The 21,453-nt window shown below is 41.9% G+C and overlaps 1 protein-coding gene across 2 annotated transcripts; it reads left to right on the top strand.

Moving 5' to 3' along the window:
- Positions 1-1,534: 1,534 nt before the first annotated feature.
- On the top strand, positions 1,535-10,504 carry LOC115134040 (transcription factor E2F4-like). Of its 2 annotated transcripts, XM_065022412.1 has the most exons (11): positions 1,535-1,976; positions 2,758-2,867; positions 3,270-3,431; positions 3,853-3,896; positions 4,015-4,079; positions 4,737-5,034; positions 5,132-5,287; positions 5,484-5,531; positions 5,739-5,783; positions 8,449-8,516; positions 8,967-9,056. In XM_065022412.1, the coding sequence occupies exons 1-10, from the start codon at positions 1,821-1,823 to the stop codon at positions 8,466-8,468; spliced, it is 1,104 nt and encodes a 367-aa protein (XP_064878484.1). In that variant the 5' UTR covers positions 1,535-1,820; the 3' UTR covers positions 8,469-8,516; positions 8,967-9,056. The 2 variants fall into 2 exon arrangements, with proteins under 2 accessions (XP_064878484.1, XP_029523446.1); XM_029667586.2 differs by lacking the exon at positions 8,449-8,516 and having other exon boundaries at positions 1,536-1,976; positions 8,967-10,504.
- Positions 10,505-21,453: the final 10,949 nt, after the last annotated feature.

Below are 21,453 nucleotides of genomic sequence, written 5' to 3'. Positions count from 1 at the left end.
AACCGTAAGGCTCTCCAGAGGGTAGTGAGGTCTGCACAACGCATCACCGGGGGCAAACTACCTGCCCTCCAGGACACCTACACCACCCGATGTTACAGGAAGGCCATAAAGATCATCAAGGACATCAACCACCGAACCACTGCCTGTTCACCCCGCTATCATCCAGAAGGCGAGGTCAGTACAGGTGCATCAAAGCTGGGACCGAGAGACTGAAAAACAGCTTCTATCTCAAGGCCATCAGACTGTTAAACAGCAATCACTAACATTGAGTGGCTGCTGCCAACACACTGTCATTGACACTGACCCAACTCCAGCCACTTTAATAATGGGAATTGATGGGAAATGATGTAAATATATCACTAGCCACTTTAAACAATGCTACCTTATATAATGTTACTTACCCTACACTATTCATCTCATATGCATATGTATATACTGTACTCTAGATCATCGACTGCATTCTTATGTCACTAGCCACTTTAACTATGCCACTTTGTTTACTTTGTCTACATACTCATCTCATATGTATATACTGTACTCGATACCATCTACTGTATGCTGCTCTGTACCATCACTCATTCATATATCCTTATGTACATATTCCTTATCCCCTTACACTGTGTATAAGACAGTAGTTTTGGAATTGTTAGTTAGATTACTTGTTGGTTATCACTGCATTGTCGGAACTAGAAGCACAAGCATTTCGCTACACTCGCATTAACATCTGCTAACCATGTGTATGTGACAAATAAAATTTGATTTGATTTGATTTGATTTGATTCCCAAATATTAGAATGGGTTGTGGACCAGGAGGAAAGTTTTTGGGTCTATTAACCTTTCGGAAGAAGATGAGGAGGTAGATGCATATCCACACAGAACAATTGAACACACCATACATGTTGTTCAGATCCAACCATAGTGACAGCACTCTGCGCTCCTCTTCTCCAAAGTGACAGACATGGGCGTACACGCATGCGCACATTTGCACAAACAGTGTTCTGGTAAATAGAATTTGCCATCTATAATTCTCTATTTATTACACAGTCATTGTCACTAGCGTGACCATAGCTTTTTTGTCATTACCACTGAGATTTTCTTCATGTATGCGATATAATGTCTATAAAGCAATGAGTATGCAATGAAAAAAAGTAGTAATATCAGACAAAATAGGCACCACATATTCTCATTTTTAATTTCCTGGTACATGAATTGCAATTGATTAAGCATTTCTCAAACTGTAAAATCCTAAAGATTTAGCCTAAGCATATCCTCGAAAAATGTATTATATTATTTGACTGTAAAATGAAAGTAGTTAGGGCATGTAGAAAATAGAACTGTCCCTAAAGGGCCACATTTGCAGTCTAATCCATAATAAACAAACATTTAATGATCTTGTGATTTAGCATATGTGATGAGGTAATATCTAATAATGCGAAATGCTTTACTAGCAACAGTTGACTTTCTTGTCAAGTAAAACGATTACAATTTATAGTGTACGCTTTTCATAGTATCTCATGTTTTGCAGGTGGCCCCTTGGCTTCACAAACCAAACCATCCCAGCATTACCTCGTGTGTCCAACGGCTTCGGACCGTATGCTCGTTGAAATATTTTGCAGGCCTGTTTTAAAAAAATTATCAGGTCAATAATCTGGACCGGACCATATTGGATTATCCTACAATTGGTACCATGCAAAGTATTTTATATAGGTAAATTGCACTTTAGCACGGCGAATGTAAAGGGGTTTCTAGCTAGCAAGTGAGTTTGGGGCCGGCTAGCTAACGTTACTGTTGTACGGATTCGAACAAGAATTCCTAATCAGATGGAGCTGGAGTCGGAAAGAACCGAATTTGGAGCTATGGGAGACTCGCTTCAACCCCAAACCCCAAGTCGACACGAGAAGAGTCTAGGATTGCTTACAACCAAATTTGTATCTTTGCTACAAGAGGCCAAGGATGGAGTTCTAGACCTGAAAGCAGTAAGCATGCCTTACTCTTTGTGTTGTTGGCACGCGGATGTACATGTAGCTTGTGGCTTGCTACTGTTAGTAGTAAATCTAATTCAAGGTTTTCGCTAGCTAACATTAGCCATCAGCGTGATACGTTGGGTCAAGTGTTTTTTTCTTCTGTTTATGTGTTTGAATAGTTCAATTAACTCCCTAGTTTGTTACAATTTGCCAGTCCACTGAATGTAGGAAAAGTTGGCTAGCCAGTTGCCAAGTAACGTTACTTCAACTCCTCTGTTGAGGTCATACAGTCATTGGTTGAGGTACTAAGCAGCAAGCTAGCCAGCTAACTTTATATATTCTGCCCCCTGCAGCCGCAATGAAGACAAGCACGCAAGGCTGCACATTGTTGTTATGAACTGGATCTGGCAAAATAGTTAAAACCCGAACCCGGTTCAGAGTCACACACCCTTTTATGTAGCTAGAAAATAAATAAATCCGCAAGTCAAAATTATCATTGGTTAAATTATGCTGACAATATGTTAGGTTTTGTTTAGGCTGGGCGTGACTGACCAGCATTGCAGTAATGAGGATTAACCCATCGTAGTTATCAGCACTAGCCATATGTTTATTGCTGTAAGTGCTTGTTGAAGACTCAGTTATGTGTAACTTTGAAGCCCATGAATAGCTAAACTTCCTCAACGTTATAGAATCTACCAAGCTATTTGTTTTTAGCTGTGGATTTGTTCAATGGACCCCCAAACTGCTCTACACCAATGTATAAATAACATTGACCACTCTTTCTCTCCCACAGGCAGCAGACACCCTAGCTGTAAGACAGAAGCGGCGCATCTACGACATCACCAATGTGCTTGAGGGCATCGGACTGATCGAGAAGAAGTCTAAGAACAGTATTCAGTGGAAGTAAGTCAAGGGCATGGCGTTATGGGCTCCGTTAGTAAATCTTGGGTGACACCCTCTCGCCATTCAGAAACTACAAGTGTGCTAGCTGTCTGTTATGTAAGTGAAGTCAGATAAGGAGAGGTGTCTTAACTGTGTTCCTACCAATGCCTTGCCGTTGACTGTTGTGTGTGTTATCCAGAGTCATATATTTAGAGAGTTGGGTCAATGGGGTTTCTGTCTGAACATTCCGAGAGCCCCACTTTTTCCTCCATAGCCGTTGCTAAGTGATAACACTTCCTGTGTTGTGCTCTATTTCTGAAATAGATTTTGAAAACTATAAACATTTCCTGTGAAATTAGATATGCAAATTGTTGATACCACAACACGGTACATTTCTTTGTGATACCTGTTTCCTGTCCCCAGGGGTGTTGGTCCTGGCTGTAACACACAGGAGATAGCCGATAAACTCATTGATCTGAAGGCAGAACTGGATGATCTGGACAAGCGGGAGCACGAGTTGGATCAGCAGAGGGTCTGGGTCCAGCAGAGCATCATGAACGTCACAGACGACTCACAGAACAGCCCATATCCTCAACTACAATCCCTCTGTCTAGTAGTCACTAAGCTTAGCAGATCTAGCGTGTTAGGTACTAGATATTTTGTATTTATTTATTTCACCTTTATTTAACTAGGAACGTCAGTTAAGAACAAATTCTTATTTACAATGACGGCCTACCCTGGCCAAACGCGGACGACGCTGGGCCAATTGTGCGCCGCCCTATGGGACTCCCATTCACGGCCAGATGTGATACCGCCTGAATTCGAACCAGGGAATGTAGTGACTTCTCTTGCACTGAGATGCAGTGCCGTAGACCGCTGCGCCAAAATGGGTTAAGGTCACCCCAAGATGCTTTAGATGGTAGTGATCAGATTTTTAACTCAATGCTTAGTTCTTAAATTCATGTTGCAGTAGTAAATAAACTCTTGACCCTTAACACAAGCACACTATGGCTTATGTAAAACATGAAGACCTCTGTAGTGCTTTCAAAGGTATGTTTCTCTCTTGTATTTTTCTGTGTTCTTCAATTACCTGTTGGTTCTACCTATTTAAAAATAATAATAATAATAATTTTAAAAATCCCACTCACCCCATCTCTGGCCTCCACAGGTGACACTCTCCTAGCGATCCGCGCTCCCACAGGCACACAACTGGAGGTGCCCATACCTGAGTCGGTAAGTGTTTGTACTGTTAGACCCAACTACTCTCCCCTTTCTATCTCACCATCCTCAGACCAGGGGTCTCCAACTTGGATTCTGGCGAGCTGTTGGTTGTGCATGGCCTGACGACACACCCTGAACTTAATTCCTCTTCTCTATCGATTGCTACATACATTCAGTCTGAATCAGCAATCCTAGAGATCGTTTGTGTGACTTCAAAATGGGCGTTGTACAAAATAAATCAATCAGCGATTGGATCGTCTCAAACAAATTTAACCAATCAGAATATCAAAGTTGATAAGGTCATTATGTAGGCTGGCTCTTGCCCAACCCTTCGGTATCTGGGACCAATCAGAACGGTCAGAATGTGTTCGTATTCTAGAAATCATAGCGGGAGGAAGGCAAATCTAGACTCACTGTGAAGAAGAAACTTCAGTTTGGCTGGAGCGATGTGGATGGTAGCCAGCCACGGTTGTGCAGGCTTCTGTTCCAGCCTAGCACTAATTCTACTTTTAAAAATAAACTAATTGCAGTCTGGACAACGATTTATACAATTATATGAATCAACTGTGTCAGTGCTGGGTTGAGACAAAGGCCTACACGCAGCAGCTCTACAGAATCTGAGTTGGACTTTCCTGTGCCACGACCGTCTGACTGAGTGATTGTTGGCAGGTACTGATTGGACAGAAGAAGTATCAGATCCGTCTCAAGAGCTCAGCAGGACCCATTGAGGTTCTCCTTGTGAACAAGGACCCATCCAGCCCGTCTCCAGTGGTGCTGTCCGTCCCCCCACCCGAGGACATGCTCCAGAGCCTTCCAGTGCCTGCTGCTGCTGCTGCTGCCAACACAAAACAGACACCTACTGCCCCCTCACAGCCCAGCCAGCCTCTGGCCCACTCCTCCAACCCCAGTCCTGCCACACTCTTACCTGCCTGCACAGCTACTTCGAATCAGGCAGTCACCACTGCAGGTACGATTTTGGTCTTTATCTGAGCAGCGTAGTTATTACGTGATGAAGTGAAATTGCAGAAAAAGATGTCACTTATATCACCATCCTTCTTTTACAGTGTCCAGCACACCGACTGTTTCCACACCCACTACAAACACAAATGCCCAATCGACTCCCCTGTTGGACACCCAGCCTCTCCAGTCCTCTGCCTCATTGGATGGCTGCTGTTCTTCTTCAGCAGTCTTTGAACCAATCAAGGCTGACCCCTCAGAATGTAAGTGTCATCTGCTGTTTCCCTAAGATCATGATGCTTCTCTATCCTGCTACAAATTCATACAAGGGGGATACCGCATAACTACTAAATTTACATCAGAGTCTAGGTTTATTTAGTGTGTTTAGATACTCTTTGTATCAATCGTTTTTGGGAGTTGTTGAGTGAGTGACTAATGTTTTCTGTCTTCTGTTTGTAGTGCTGTATTTCCCCAAAGAACTTTCTGACATGTTTGACCCGACTAAAGGTAAAGATCACCTCAAAATAGTATGACGTCTATTGAAGGAGTTGACATGTGTAACCACTGTATGAACATGCTATTACAGATTATATCAATGTATAGACAATAATTTGAAATTATAGATACCAGAATAGATGTTGTATATCTTTATTCTAACCCCTCATCCTCATTTCCCATATCTCTCCCTCTCTTTCACACCATTTCTCTGAGTAGAGATCATGAGTGCAGACCTGTTGGAGGAGTTGATGTCTTCCGAGGGTAAGTTGACATTTATAAACTGGGTGGTTCGAGCCTTGAATGCTGATTGCCTGACAGCCGTGGTATATCAGACCATATACCACGGGTATGACAAAACATTTTATTTTTACTGCTCTAATTACATTGATAACCAGTTTATAATAGCAATAAGGCACCTCTGGGGTTTGTGGTATATGGCTAATATACCACGGCTATGGGCTGTATCCTGGCACTCTGCGTTGCGACGTGCATAAGAACAGTCCTTAGCTGTGGTATATTGGCCATATACCACACCACCTCAGGCCTTCTTGCTTAAGTATACAGTTCTGCTGACGTGGATTTGTGGATCAGCAAAGATTTACTTAACTTATCACAACTAAAAGAGGATTGTCTTTTAATTAGGAATGCACAATATATCGGTGAACATATAGGAATCGGCCGATATTAGCTAAAAATGCCAACATTGGTATCGGCCCAATGTCTAGTTTAACGCCGATGTGCAAAGCCGATGTCAAAACTGACGTGCATACCTATATAATGTAGGTACATGACGTAATGACGCCACATAAAATGTTGTGCTACATGTGTAACACAGCATTCCTAACCTAGCCCACAATGTCTGCTGTGTGGATCGAGCAGTCATTTGAAAGAGTAAGAACAATTCTGCGAGACAACTCAAAAGGCAAAATCCTTTAACGCCAAGATAATGGAATTCATTGCCCTTGACAATCAACTATTCTCTGTCATGGGTGATGTTGGTTTTCGCCGACTGGTCGAGCACGGGTATACACAACCAAGTGCGCTATTTTTCAGATGTTGCCCTACCGGAAGTTACACAGTAATAGCGTCCCTGCTATTAGCTTCACGACATACGATGGAACGCCGTTTGGGTCTTTGCGTGTCAAAAAAGATACACGTCAAATAACACTTTGACACGTTAAATAAAGCTTTTAATTTGACATGTAAAATAACAGTATAATAATATAACAGAGTTCTATTATAGAATGTTGTGTGTTTTGAATTTGCACGTGCAAGCCAAGTGCCACCACTACTATCAGTAGCACTGTCAAAGCTGTACAAAAAAGGTCTGCAAACACCGGCCACAAACGATGTGTTTACAATACCGCGTTGGTAATAAAGCATTATTTGTTCGACCGCAACTTCTGGGGTATCTTGGTACCTTGCTAGCACCAATACAACCAGCCTACAACTGCAGTCATTTTCATTATTCTTAGCAATGATTTAGGAATCCTTGTGAGTAAGTATTAGCTAGGTAGCCACTTATTGTTCGCCCATTGAAATTGAACTTACCGTAAGTAGCTAGCCAGCTAGTTAAACCTGTTGCCCAAAGCTAACGTTATAAGCAGCCAGCTAGCTTCATCTGGCTAGTGAGGCTCGACCAGACCGGGTTATGTGTTGTGAAGCAAGCCACAATAAGGATTTTGCACAATAGTGGAATTTGCGGTTTGCCTTCAAAATAAAAGTACCTCTTTGAAAGTGATGTAAAAGGTTAATTGGTGGTATCTTGCCATATTTAGACTAGATAATGTTAATGGAATGGATTGGAATGTGTTGCAATGAAATTGGGTATCTGTCTACTCGGTGACACCCACAGAACACAACTGAAGAGCTTATGCAAATATTAACATTGTAGCTCTTATCGCGGGACTGTGACTGTGTGAAAGCACCTTCCCAGTTAGCCTATTGTGTGTATTGACATTCATATTGCACTGTACAGCTTTACCTAAGGATTGGGGATCAATGAAATGGGGTATCAGTCTACTCAATACTCAAGATATTTTTTATCAGACTCCAAAACATCCACGTAGTATTGTTTTTCCTCAGGAATAGTGTTCAATACACACAGGTTGACAATAAATGTGGCTCAATTAACTTGTTTCAGAGTCCTGCAATGAGAGCTACGATGCTAATGTTCTCTGGGTGTCACTGAGTAGACTGATACCCCATGTCATTGATCCACAATCCATAGGTAAGGCTGTGCAATAAGTATGCCCCCAATGCAATTCTAAAGTATAATACATCCAGTGTGATTTCAACAGATTTTTGTCACATTAACAAATGATTGTCTTTTGTTGATTTTCTATAACATTCCAACCTCATTTAGCATGATCTATTCAATACTGGCAGAATTCTATTATTTGTATTCATTTGCATCACTGTCAATTACAAACTCTTATTTTGAAGGCTAACCGCAAAGTCAACAATTGTGGCTAATCCTTATTGTGGCTAGCTTCACATAGATGGGTCCGACCACCATTAATCAAATAAGAACTGTCTTATAAAGTAGGGTTATTTTAGATGATGACGCCTAGCTATATAGTTAGCTAGCTAACTATAGCTACTGAAACAGATTGTCGTTTTGCTATACTTTTGGGGAAGAACATGGTTTGCATCCATGAGCGAGCTAGCTAGCTTTTTTTTATGACCAGCACTGTAGGTGCGCGAGACAACTTTACCAGCATCATAGCATATGTATTGATGAATCGTTGTGACATATGAAATACGAGTGATAGTGTAATCAATGTGTAATAACTACGTACAAAAATTATGAATGCGTTAAATTATTATGTGACGTGCAGTCATATTCAGGTCCTGATTGTTCAACAAGCTTATTTAACACGTCAAATAGTGTTATTTGACGTGTATCTTTTTTCGACACGCAAAGACCCAAACGGCGTTCCATAGAAATCCTGGTTAAGAACGAAACGACTGAACAACGAAACAGCGCAGCAAGTAAGTGAAATAAATAGGTTTTGATTGTTTTACTGGTAATGGGGACATGCGTAAATGCCAACAAAATAACTTTTTGGTCAGTGTGGTGTGTGTGTGTGTAACCTTTATTTAACTAGGAAAGTCGGTTAAGAACAAATTCTTATTTACAATGACGGCCTATCCCGGACGACGCTGGTCCTGTTGTGCACCGCCCGATAGGACTCCCAATCACAGCCGGATGTGATACAGCCTGGATTCGAACCGGGGACTTATGTGACGCCTCTTGCACTGAGATGCAGTGTCTTAGATCGCTGCGTTCGTGTGTGTTAACTGTACTAGAATGCTAGTACATTTTTCTTATATCGGTTATCGGTATCGGGTATTTGACAAGGAAAATATCGGGTATCAGCCAAATATGGCATATCGGTGCATCACTACTTTTAATCTCTTATGTCCCTCTCTTTTTCCTAGTGTTCTCTCCACTACTTCGTCTATCTCCCCCTCCGGGTGACCACGACTACATATATAACCTGGACGAAACCGAAGGCCTGTGTGACCTCTTTGATGTTCCGATTCTTAACCTTTGACCTCTGAGCTGAGTTCCCAAAAATGTATTATGTAAGGAAATTGAAGAATCATTTTTACCATTTTCTATGGAAAAAAACAAATGTGTGATTCTATTTTTGGATCCTGGTGTATTATAAGATTTTTCTGTGTAAACAATTAAGTGTTTTGATGTCGTACCCAAATATTTCCACTAAACATTGGCAGCAAATGTTTGAGGGCATAGTGGCTTTAGGTTAGATAAAAAGGGGTATAGTCCTCCAATCTGAACGGATGATCTCTCAGGTGAAATGCCTCGCATTCATGCTGACCTGTGATTAACTCTATTCCCTCATTTATCTATGTTTGAAATATATATGTAACAAACTGGCAACAGCAGTCATCATCACACTCTGATCCTCATCAACTTGGTGTCAACAGATTCAAAGACACCTAGGCAGCTGCATACACTCGGACAGTACGCACGAATGTGTACAGATACACAGCTGATCAAAGTTATGCGCTTTTGTTCTGTATATAGAGAATATTTATATTTTGTATTAAGAGCCTTTGTGGAGTTGTGTATAATGAACTACATGTGAAATACATTGAGACAGCAGTAGTGAACTAGGGTGCCAAACAAAGACAGAGAAAGTTGAAGTGTTTCAGATGTAGCTCGCATTGAATCAACTGCTACACGTTTATCATTCACTTTGGTCCCCTTGCGTTGTTTTGTCAGTAAGTTTTATTTCTTACTCATTTCATTCACTTTTCAACATTGTCTGTGTCTCTCTTGTTTTTTCTTGCAATTATGTATATGAATATTATTTTATTCAGTCTGTTTGTAAATTTTTTTTTTTTTTTTTTCAGATACAGTAATTAGTTCCTATGAAGTAGGGGTTAGTGCTTTGAGAGCTGGTCTATAGTCTGTATATGTCGCTCAGAACTGTGTTCAATACAAAAACGTTCCCCAACATGCTTTCACCATGACTATGGAAACACAAATGTTGACTTTGTTCTTTTTGTGAGAGAATATTTATTTTAATTTTCCTTCAGTTTTCATTTATTCCCAGAATACATTGTTTCCTTTGTATTATAGAAGAGCATTTTTTTTATATATACACCACTATAACAACACTACCGTTCAAAAGTTTGGGGTCACTTAGAAATGTCCTTGTTTTTGAAAGAAAAGCACATTTTCTGTCCATTAAAATAACATCAAGTTGATCAGAAATACAGTGTAGACATTGTTAATGTTGTAAATGACTATTGTAGCTGGAAATGGCAGGATTTTATTTTTATGGATTATCTACATAGGTGCACAAGAGGCCCATTATCAGCAACCATCACTCATGTGTTCCAATGGCTAATTGATCATTAGCAATTATGTTAGCGCAGCTGAAAACTGTTGTCCTGATTAAAGAAGCAATAAATCTGGTCTTCTTTAGACTAGTTGAGTATCTGGAGCATCAGCATTTGTTGGTTTGATTACAGACTCAAGATGGCCAGAAACAAATTCTTTCTTCTGAAACTCGTCAGTCTATTCTTGTTCTGAGAAATGAAAGCTATTCCATGCGAAAAATCACCAAGAAACTGAAGATTTCATACAACGCTCTGTACTACTCCCTTCACAGAACAGAGAAAACTGCCTTTGACCAGAATAGAAAGAGGAGTGGGAGGCCCCGGTGCACAACTGAGCAAGAGGACAAGTACATTAGTGTCTAGTTTGAGAAACAGATGCCTCAGTCTGGCCAACAAAAACAGAAGATTAAGATGGGCAAAGTAACACAGACACTGGACAGAGGAACTCTGCCTAAAAGGCCAGCATCCCAGAGTTGCCTCTTCACTTTTGACTTCGAGATTGGTGTTTTGCAGGTACTATTTAAATGAAGCTGCCAAAGATAATCCTGAAAGAGCTGCAAAGCTCCACAGCGGAGATTGGAGTAGCTGTCCATAGAACCACTTTAAGCTGTACACTCCACAGAGCGGGGCTTTACGGAAGAGTGGCCAGAAAGAAATAAGCAAACTTGTTTGGCGTTCACCAAAAGGCATGTGGGAGACTCCCCAAAAATATGGAAGATGGTACTCTGGTCAGATGAGACTAAAATGTAGCTTTTTGTCCATCAAGGAAAACACTGGTGCAAACCCAACACCTTTCATCACCCCAAGAACACCATCCCATGTTTTTCATCGGCGGGGACTGGGAAACTGGTCAGAACTGAAGGAATGATGGATGGCGCTAAATACAGGGAAATTGTTCATGGAAACTGGGATGGAGGTTCACCTTCCAGCAGGACAATTACCCTAAGCATACTGCTAAAGCAACACTCAAGTGGTTTAAGGGGAAACATTTAAATGTCTTGGAATGGCCTAGTGAAAGCCCAGACCCCAATCCAAGAATCTGTGGTATGACTTAAAGATTGCTGTACACCAGCGTGCGTAACCCATCCAACTTGAAGGAGCTGGAGCAGTTTTGCCTTGAAGAATGGGGAAAAAACCCAGTGGCTAGATGTGCCAAGCTTATAGAGACATAGCCCAAGAGACTTGCAGCTGTAATTGCTGCAAAAGGTGGCTCTACAAAGTACTGACTTTGGGGGGGGTGAATAGTTATGCACGCCCAAGTTCAGTTATTTTGTCTTATTTCTTGTTTCACAATAAAAAAAATATTTTGCATCTTCAAAGTTGTAGGCATGTTATGTAAATCAAATGATACAAACCCCCCTCTATTTTAATTCCAGGTTGTAAGGCAACAAAATATGAAAAATGTCAAGGGGAGTGAATACTTTCACTAGCCACTGTATATGTATGTGTGTGTGTGTGTGTGTGTATATATGCGTGTGTGTTGAAAGCGTTCCACAGTGATGATGGTCCATGTTGACTCCAAAGCTTCCCAAAGTTTTGTCAAGTTGGCTGGATGTCCTGTAGGTGGTGGACCATTCTTGATACACGTGGGAAACTGTTGAGCGTGAAAATACCAAGCAGCGTTGCAGTACTTGACCCAAACCGCTGTGCCTGGCACCTACTACCATACTCCTAAACTAGTGTTTTATTGCCCCCTCCCCCCCCACAGGTTTTCTGAACAAAATAAAAAGTTGAATTTCCATTGTTTTCTATTAAAAAATGAAAAAACACCAGGAAATCAGCTCCAATTTATTTTAATTTGGGAAATCTGTTCCTATGTATTTCCAAACATAATAGAGCGACACGTGATCATATAGAAATGTAAGCAAGGTTTGAAATAATCTTTTAATAAAATATGTCTGGGCTTCTTGTTGTCAATTTGCAGGCTACAAATGATTTGTTATTATGTTCCGGCCCCCGACCATCCGCTCAAGAAAAGAAATCAGCCCGTGGCTGAATCTAGTTGATGATCCCTGCCCTACACTGATCGAAGTTGATTTAAGAAGTTACAATAAGGGATCATAGCATTCACCTGGTCAGTCTTTTTTTATTTTTATATTTTTATTTATTTCACCTTTATTTAACCAGGTAGGCTAGTTGAGAACAAGTTCTCATTTGCAACTGTGACCTGGCCAAGATAAGGCATAGCAGTGTGAACAGACAACACAGAGTTACACATGGAATAAACAATTAACAAGTCAATAACACAGTAGAAAAAAAAATGGGCAGTCTATATACAATGTGTGCAAAAGGCATGAGGAGGTAGGCGAATAATACAATTTTGCAGATTAACACTGGGGTGATAAATGATCAGATGGTCATGTACAGGTAGAGATATTGGTGTGCAAAAGAGCAGAAAAGTAAATAAATAAATAAAAAAACAGTATGGGAATGAGGTAGGTGAAAATGGGTGGGCTATTTACCAATAGACTATGTACAGCTGCAGCGATCGGTTAGCTGCTCGGATAGCTGATGTTTGAAGTTGGTGAGGGAGATAAACGTCTCCAACTTCAGCGATTTTTGCAGTTCGTTCCAGTCACAGGCAGCAGAGTACTGGAACGAAAGGCGGCCAAATGAGGTGTTGGCTTTAGGGATGATCAGTGAGATACACCTGCTGGAGCGTGTGCTACGGATGGGTGTTGCCATCGTGACCAGTGAACTGAGATAAGGCAGAGCTTTACCTAGCATGGACTTGTAGATGACCTGGAGCTTTATCATGGAAAGAGCAGGTGTTCTTAATGTTTCTATACTCAGTGTATATCTGTCAAATATATTACTAATTTGTGGTTATGGTGTATGAAATATATTGACAAAACTAGCATCTGTATCAAAAGCATCTGTATCTCACATCATTGCACTTTACATCACTCCAACCCGTTAAGATTGCACCATCCGTCTGGGTTGGGTGGTGTTGCCAGTTCACTGAAGCCTTCATTGCCCAAGGAATTGAAGCTAAGTCTGCTTACATGTAACATTGGATGTGTTAAGAGGCTCAGAGGATCTACAGTATCATTCCATTTGTAATAATAGGATCATGATGACTAAACTTGAGTTACATCACACATGAAAGGAATATATATATATTTTTAATATGTATTTGTAAACTTTGCATAGTTTTTTTCTGTTTTTGTCTTGTCTTATTGTTGGCAGAGAAGGCCAAATTGCAGGTAATGCAATGTTAGAACTTACTATGGCTAAAGAACCCCATATACAACTATGATGACTGCATGAATTGGATTGCAAAACATGTAGCATTGGCTGCACAGCTCTGTAGGTAGGTTATCCAAAATCAAGATAATATCATCTGACAATATTTATCAGACCAGATTCATATTTATGGATTAGTAGTAGCCTATATAATTGTAATACCATATATATTTGAATGCGGACAAGGATCACATCATTCCCCCCCAAAATGTATTACATTTTTAAATACTGAATGTGGAAAATAATATGTGCCATATTTTAGTGTATTCTAAACCCACCTATACTAATTTTGAGCGCTCTGTAGGTGTTTCACTGAATTTCCCCTTGAAATGAAGACCTACTGTAATGTTGGAAAAGTTGGGACGGGTCTACAACAGGGTGGCGGGTGGCCTAGCGGTTAAGATCGTTGGGCCAGTAACTGAAAGTTCACTGGTTCGAAAATCAGCTGATTAGATAAAAAAAACTCTGTGCCCTTGAGCAAGGCACTTAACCCTAATTGCTCATGTAAATAGCTCTGGATAAGAGTGTCTGCAAAATACCTAAAATGTAACATGGATGGGCAACTCCAGTCCTTCGGGACATGATTGTCACACTTTTGACCCAGCTAACACCTGAGTCCAATAATCAAGTAATCATGATCTTCAGTTTAGACTGCAATTAGTTTAATCGTCTGTAATTGCTAAGGATGGGGGAAATGTGACACCTTCCTAGGTCTACAACAATGATTTATATATACGCACATTAACTCTTTAGACCCCAATAGAATTATAGAATGATGCTGTAGATTACTGAGAATCTTCACACATTTCAAACAAAGACATAGCTAAAAAAAGACAATTACAAGTTAACTTAATTGTAATGAGCACCACCTTTTCTTTAATATGACACTGCATTCATGTACATAGAAATAACACTCATTTTGTGTAGACAATCACTATCAAAAAATACTATCTCTCAACACAACAAAGAACCCTAGAGTATTTCAATTGACGTATATTTGACTAAATTACTCACTCAAAATATATACAGTACCAGTCAGAAGTTTGGACACACCTACTCATTCAAGGGTTTTTATTTATTTTTACTATCTTCTACATTGTAGAGTAATTATATACACTGCTCAAAAAAATGAAGGGAAACCCTAAAATAACACATCCTAGATCTGAATGAATGAAATATTCTTATTAAGTACTTTTTTCTTTACATAGTTGAATGTGCTGACAACAAAATCACACAAAAATGATCAATGGAAATCAAATTTATCCACCCATGGAGGTCTGGATTTGGAGTCACACTCAACATTAAAGTGGAAAACCACACTACAGGCTGATCCAACTTTGATGTAATGTCCTTAAAACAAGTCCAAATGAGGCTCAGTAGTGTGTGTGGCCTCCACGTGCCTGTATGACCTCCCTACAACGCCTGGGCATGCTCCTGATGAGGTGGCGGATGGTCTCCTGAGGGATCTCCTCCCAGACCTGGACTAAAGCATCCACCAACACCTGGACAGTCTGTGGTGCAACATGGCGTTGGTGGATGGAGCGAGACATAATGTCCCAGATGTGCTCAATTGGATTCAGGTCAGATTCCTCTTGCAGGAACTACTGACACACTCCAGCCACATGAGGTCTAGCATTGTCTTGCATTAGGAGGAACCCAGGGCCAACCGCACCAGCATATGGTCTCACAAGGGGTCTGAGGATCTCATCTCGGTACCTAATGGCAGTCATGCTACCTCTGGCAAGCACATGGAGGGCTGTGCGGCCCCCCAAAGAAATGCCACGCCACACCATGACTGACCCACTGCCAAACCGGTCATGCTGGAGGATGTTGCAGGTAGCAGAATGTTCTCCACGGCGTCTCCAGACTGTGACGTCTGTCACGTGCTCAGTGTGAACCTGCTTTCATCTGTGAAGAGCACAGGGCGCCAGTGGTGAATTTGCCAATCTTGGTGTACTCTGGCAAATGCCAAGCGTCCTGCACGGTGTTGGGCTGTAAGCACAACCCCCACCTGTGGACGTCGGGCCCTCATACCACCCTCATGGAGTCTGTTTCTGACCGTTTGAGCAGACACATGCACATTTGTGGCCTGCTGGAGGTCATTTTGCAGGGCTCTGGCAGTGCTCCTCCTGCTCCTCCTTGCACAAAGGCGGAGGTAGCGGTCCTGCTGCTGGGTTGTTGCCCTCCGACGGCCTCCTCCACGTCTCCTGATGTACTGGCCTGTCTCCGGGTAGCGCCTCCATGCTCTGGACACTACGCTGACAGACACAGCAAACCTTCTTGCCACAGCTCGCATTGATGTGCCATCCTGGACGAGCTGCACTACCTGAGCCACTTGTGTGGGTTGCAGACTCTGTCTCATGCTACCACTAGAGTGAAAGCACTGCCAGCATTCAAAAGTGACCAAAACATCAGCCAGGAAGCATAGGAACTGAGAAGTGGTCTGTGGTCACCACCTGCAGAACCACTCCTTTATTGGGGGTGTCTTGCTAATTGCCTATAATTTCCACCTTATGTCTATTCCATTTGCACAACAGCATGTGAAATTTATTGTCAATCAGTGTTGCTTCGTAAGTGGACAGTTTGATTTCACAGAAGTGTGATTGACTTGGAGTTACATTGTGTTGTTTAAGTGTTCCCTTTATTTTTTTGAGCATTGTATATTTGAGATTCTTCAAAGTAGCCACCTTCTGCCTAGATGACAGCTTTGTACACTCTTGACATTCTCTCAACCAGCTTCATGAGATAGTCACCTGGAATGCATTGCAATTAACAGGTGTGCCATGTTAAAAGTTAATTTGTGGAATTTGTAGGGGTGGTATAGAGAAGATAGCACTATTTGGTGTCCTTTAGTAGTGGTTTCTTTGCAGTAAGTCAACCATGAAGGCCTGATTCACGCAGTCTCCTCTGAACAGTTGCGATGTGTCTGTTACTTGAACTCTGTGAAGCATTTACTTGGGCTGCAATTTCTGAGGCTGGTAACTCTAATGAACTTATCCTCTGCAGCAGAGGTAACTCTGGGTCTTCCTTTCCTGTGGCGGTCCTCATGAGAGTCAGTTTCATCATAGCACTTGATGGTGTTTGCGACTGCACTTGAAGAAACTTTCAAAATTCTTGAAATCATCCATATTGACTGATCTTCATGTCTTAAAATGGACTGTTGTTTCTCTTTGCTTATTTGAGCTGTTCTTAATATGGACTTAGCCCTATTTGGTAAAATACTATCTTCTATACCACCCCTAATTTGTCACAACACAATTGATTGGCTCAATGCATTAAGAGGGAAAGAAATTCCACAAATTAACTTTTAACAAGGCACACCTGTTAATTTAAATGAATTCCAGGTGACTACTTCATGAAGCGGGTTGAGAGAATGCCAAGAGTGTGCAAAGCTGTCATCAAGCCAAAGGGTGGCTACTTTGAAGAATCTCAAATATAAAATATATTTTGATTTGTTTAACACTTTTTTGGTTACTACATGATTCCAAATGTGTTATTTCATAGTGTTGATGTCTTCCCTATTATTCTACAATGTAGAAAATAGTAAATATAAAGAAAAGCCCTTGAATGAGTAGGTGTCCAAACATTTTACTACCGTTCAAACGTTTCAGTAATTGTATTTATTTATTGGCCAGTCTGAGATATGGCTTTTTCTTTGCAACTCTGCCTAGAAGGCCAGTATCAAACAGAAGGGGAAATTAACAAAGATTCACTGACAACAACCAAAACAAAACAGATGGGTTCTGAAAGTTAACTAGCACCAACAACTGGGACCTAAAAGACATCCACCATGAGCGTCCCCTAAATTTGCCCACTGAGATACAAACAAAAGAAAAACCCATACTAAACTTAAAAACAGAATACAAACCAAAAAGTTGAACAAAACAAAAACAGGGAAGATCAGACAAAGGAATGTTTTTCTAGAAATCTAAGGGTCAACTAATGGTGTTGACCCTTCGCATCTCTCAAGACAACTGGAGCACTGGGCCAGCCACTCTTAAATATAACTTGGGCCAGCACTGGTGAAACTCCTTCTGAATAACTATATAGACAAGCCAGCACAGGTGTAACACATATTGACTAATGAGGTGACACAAATCGGTGCTCCCTACGTACTAATGTGCTATACGTGCTAAAAGTCCAACCTCATGCACAGACAGAAAATGGTGTACGTGCTGTATTTCCACCATTTTCTGCCAGTGCGTCCAACATTATAGTTGCTCCTGAGCTGGTCAAGATGGTCATCCCCGACCATTTTCTTGTTGTAATTCATTACAAACTCTGCAAAAGATATACATTTGTTCTGCCTGAACTTAAGACAATGGTTTGAGGATGTCCTTCCCTGAGCTGTTTGTGGACAGAAAATACACGTCTCTTTTGTCCCTCCAGCGACATGATCTACTGACCATTTCACACTGACCTCTCTGGAGCTTGCCCTTCATAATGGCCTTGGGGAAGTTCTTACGATTGGGCCTTACTGTGCCACAATAATATGTGTTGGTGTCAAGCAAGTCTCTCACCAGAGGAATGGATTTGAAAAAGTTGTCTGCGTAAAGATGGTGGTGTGACAATAGGTAGCCTCTCATGAGCTCCATTACTAGGTCAGTTGCTTCACCCTACCCCACCCCCACCCTCCCGACCTGTGTGCACATTGAAAACAAGGCAGTAACCAGTCAATGAGTCACACAGACACCATATTTTAAACCCCCACTTCACTGGGTTCTTCAGCATGACCTGTTTCCATAAAGAGTCTACTGTCAAATTGGATCATTGCCTCATCCACAGAGAGGGCTGAAGGGATGAAATAGTTTGGGGAAGTTGTATTGCAAAATGTGGATGAAAGGCCTAACTTTCTACAATTTGTCTGTCTCATTTGTTAAATTTGGATCCAAAAAGTCCATGTACCTACATAGCTGCTCAATGCGTTTGCGTGCCATTTTACTAGCTATGTATGTGTACACTGAGGGCTGCATCAGTGGACCAGTACCGATGAGAGAGGGTAGGCGGTGGATTCCCATGAGAGTATTGATGCCTATGAAACTTTCAATTACATATTCAGACTCAGGGGAGGATGGCCAAAAATCCACAGTTTTATTTTATAGTATTTATTTTTTTATTTCAATCTTCAATGCTGTTACACAAAGCGTACAATGAGTATGAAAATTATATATTCTGAATTGGGTAAGGATGGACAAAAATCCACGGCTTGTTTTTGTTTTCTAGATTTTTTGGTTGCTTTCAGTCTTCTAAGGCTCTTTCTGTTAAAGGAGCATGTTGTTGGGGTGGGAGGAGGGTGATTAATGACCTGACAAAGATTCAACTCAGATCAAGCTACCCAGGAAAAGGGCTGAAAATAGCCCATATTATGACATCTATAGCAATGTGTGTTTTTGGTCATGAGGTTAGGTGAAACACGAACAAAGTAGAATAAATATGTGTGTATCACAGTTTAGTGTGAACCCTTTTTACTCCACTCAACACAGGATTTAATATTATCCAGCACACAATCCCAACAAAGAAGACCAGGACAGGTAAGTATGCTCAAGGTAAGTTTTATTTTAAATTCATGGGTTAACATGGATCGGAACCCAATCCCACATCGGGCATGCAAAGGTGACACACTGCACACTGATATGGCACTGCAACAATGTGGTGAAAGGCACCACAAATCTCACTCTAATGCACACTGTGAATTATTCTGATATGGCACTGCAACAAGATAGTTATTCGAAGGGATGGCACTACAAACAATATGGTGAAAGGCACTACAATCTCGCTCTATTGCTGCACACAATATGGGACCCACCCTTTGCACACAATATGGGGCCCACCCTTGGCCCTGCTCTACTCTGCCAACCCTCTAACGGACTCTACTGCTATGGGACAACATATGGAGGGGGAAAGACAGACAAGACAACATATAGAAAGGGTGGGGATCAGTTCATTTTCGAACCTGAGTGTAAATAAATCAAATCAAATCAAATCAAATGTTATTTGTCACATACACATGGTTAGCAGATGTTAATGCGAGTGTAGCGAAATGCTTGTGCTTCTAGTTCCGACAATGCAGTGATAACCAACAAGTAATCTAACTAACAATTCCAAAACTACTGTCTTATACACAGTGTAAGGGGATAAGGAATATGTACATAAGGATATATGAATGAGTGATGGTACAGAGCAGCATACAGTAGATGGTATCGAGTACAGTATATACATATGAGATGAGTATGTAGACAAAGTAAACAAAGTGGCATAGTTAAAGTGGCTAGTGACATAAGGATGCAGTCGATGATCTAGAGTACAGTATATACGTATGCATATGAGATGAATAATGTAGGGTAAGTAACATTATATAAGGTAGCATTGTTTAAAGTGGCTAGTGATATATTTACATCATTTCCCATCAATTCCCATTATTAAAGTGGCTGGAGTTGGGTCAGTGTCAATGACAGTGTGTTGGCAGCAGCCACTCAATGTTAGTGGTGGCTGTTTAACAGTCTGATGGCCTTGAGATAGAAGCTGTTTTTCAGTCTCTCGGTCCCAGCTTTGATGCACCTGTACTGACCTCGCCTTCTGGATGATAGCGGGGTGAACAGGCAGTGGTTCGGGTGGTTGATGTCCTTGATGATCTTTATGGCCTTCCTGTAACATCGGGTGGTGTAGGTGTCCTGGAGGGCAGGTAGTTTGCCCCCGGTGATGCGTTGTGCAGACCTCACTACCCTCTGGAGAGCCTTACGGTTGAGGGCGGAGCAGTTGCCGTACCAGGCGGTGATACAGCCCGCCAGGATGCTCTCGATTGTGCATCTGTAGAAGTTTGTGAGTGCTTTTGGTGACAAGCCGAATTTCTTCAGCCTCCTGAGGTTGAAGAGGCGCTGCTGCGCCTTCTTCACGACGCTGTCAGTGTGAGTGGAACAATTCAGTTTGTCTGTGATGTGTATGCCGAGGAACTTAAAACTTGCTACCCTCTCCACTACTGATCCATCGATGTGGATAGGGGGGGTGTTCCCTCTGCTGTTTCCTGAAGTCCACAATCATCTCCTTAGTTTTGTTGACGTTGAGTGTGAGGTTATTTTCCTGACACCACACTCCGAGGGCCCTCACCTCCTCCCTGTAGGCCGTCTCGTCGTTGTTGGTAATCAAGCCTACCACTGTTGTGTCGTCCGCAAACTTGATGATTGAGTTGGAGGCGTGCGTGGCCACGCAGTCGTGGGTGAACAGGGAGTACAGGAGAGGGCTCAGAACGCACCCTTGTGGGGCCCCCGTGTTGAGGATCAGCGGGGAGGAGATGTTGTTGCCTACCCTCACCACCTGGGGGCGGCCCGTCAGGAAGTCCAGTACCCAGTTGCACAGGGCGGGGTCGAGACCCAGGGTCTCGAGCTTGATGACGAGCTTGGAGGGTACTATGGTGTTGAATGCCGAGCTGTAGTCGATGAACAGCATTCTCACATAGGTATTCCTCTTGTCCAGGTGGGTTAGGGCAGTGTGCAGTGTGGTTGAGATTGCATCGTCTGTGGACCTATTTGGGCGGTAAGCAAATTGGAGTGGGTCTAGGGTGTCAGGTAGGGTGGAGGTGATATGGTCCTTGACTAGTCTCTCAAAGCACTTCATGATGACGGAAGTGAGTGCTACGGGGCGGTAGTCATTTAGCTCAGTTACCTTAGCTTTCTTGGGAACAGGAACAATGGTGGCCCTCTTGAAGCATGTGGGAACAGCAGACTGGTATAGGGATTGATTGAATATGTCCGTAAACACACCGGCCAGCTGGTCTGCGCATGCTCTGAGGGCGCGGCTGGGGATGCCGTCT

Source organism: Oncorhynchus nerka, linkage group LG9a (assembly GCF_034236695.1).
Source record: "Oncorhynchus nerka isolate Pitt River linkage group LG9a, Oner_Uvic_2.0, whole genome shotgun sequence".
In the NCBI taxonomy this organism is placed as follows: Eukaryota; Metazoa; Chordata; class Actinopteri; order Salmoniformes; family Salmonidae; genus Oncorhynchus; species Oncorhynchus nerka.
The sequence above is the reverse complement of the archived record's forward strand: the minus strand, read 5'-3'. Positions and strand labels throughout refer to the sequence as shown.

Excerpts from the sequence above, each read along its gene's own strand:
- LOC115134040 (XM_029667586.2), top strand. The coding sequence starts at position 1,821 with ATGGAGCTGGAGTCGGAAAGAACCGAATTTGGAGCTATGGGAGACTCG. Across the intron at positions 3,897-4,014 it reads CCTCTGTAGTGCTTTCAAAG|GTGACACTCTCCTAGCGATC; the intron begins GTATGTTTCTCT and ends TGGCCTCCACAG. Across the intron at positions 5,035-5,131 it reads TCAGGCAGTCACCACTGCAG|TGTCCAGCACACCGACTGTT; the intron begins GTACGATTTTGG and ends CTTCTTTTACAG.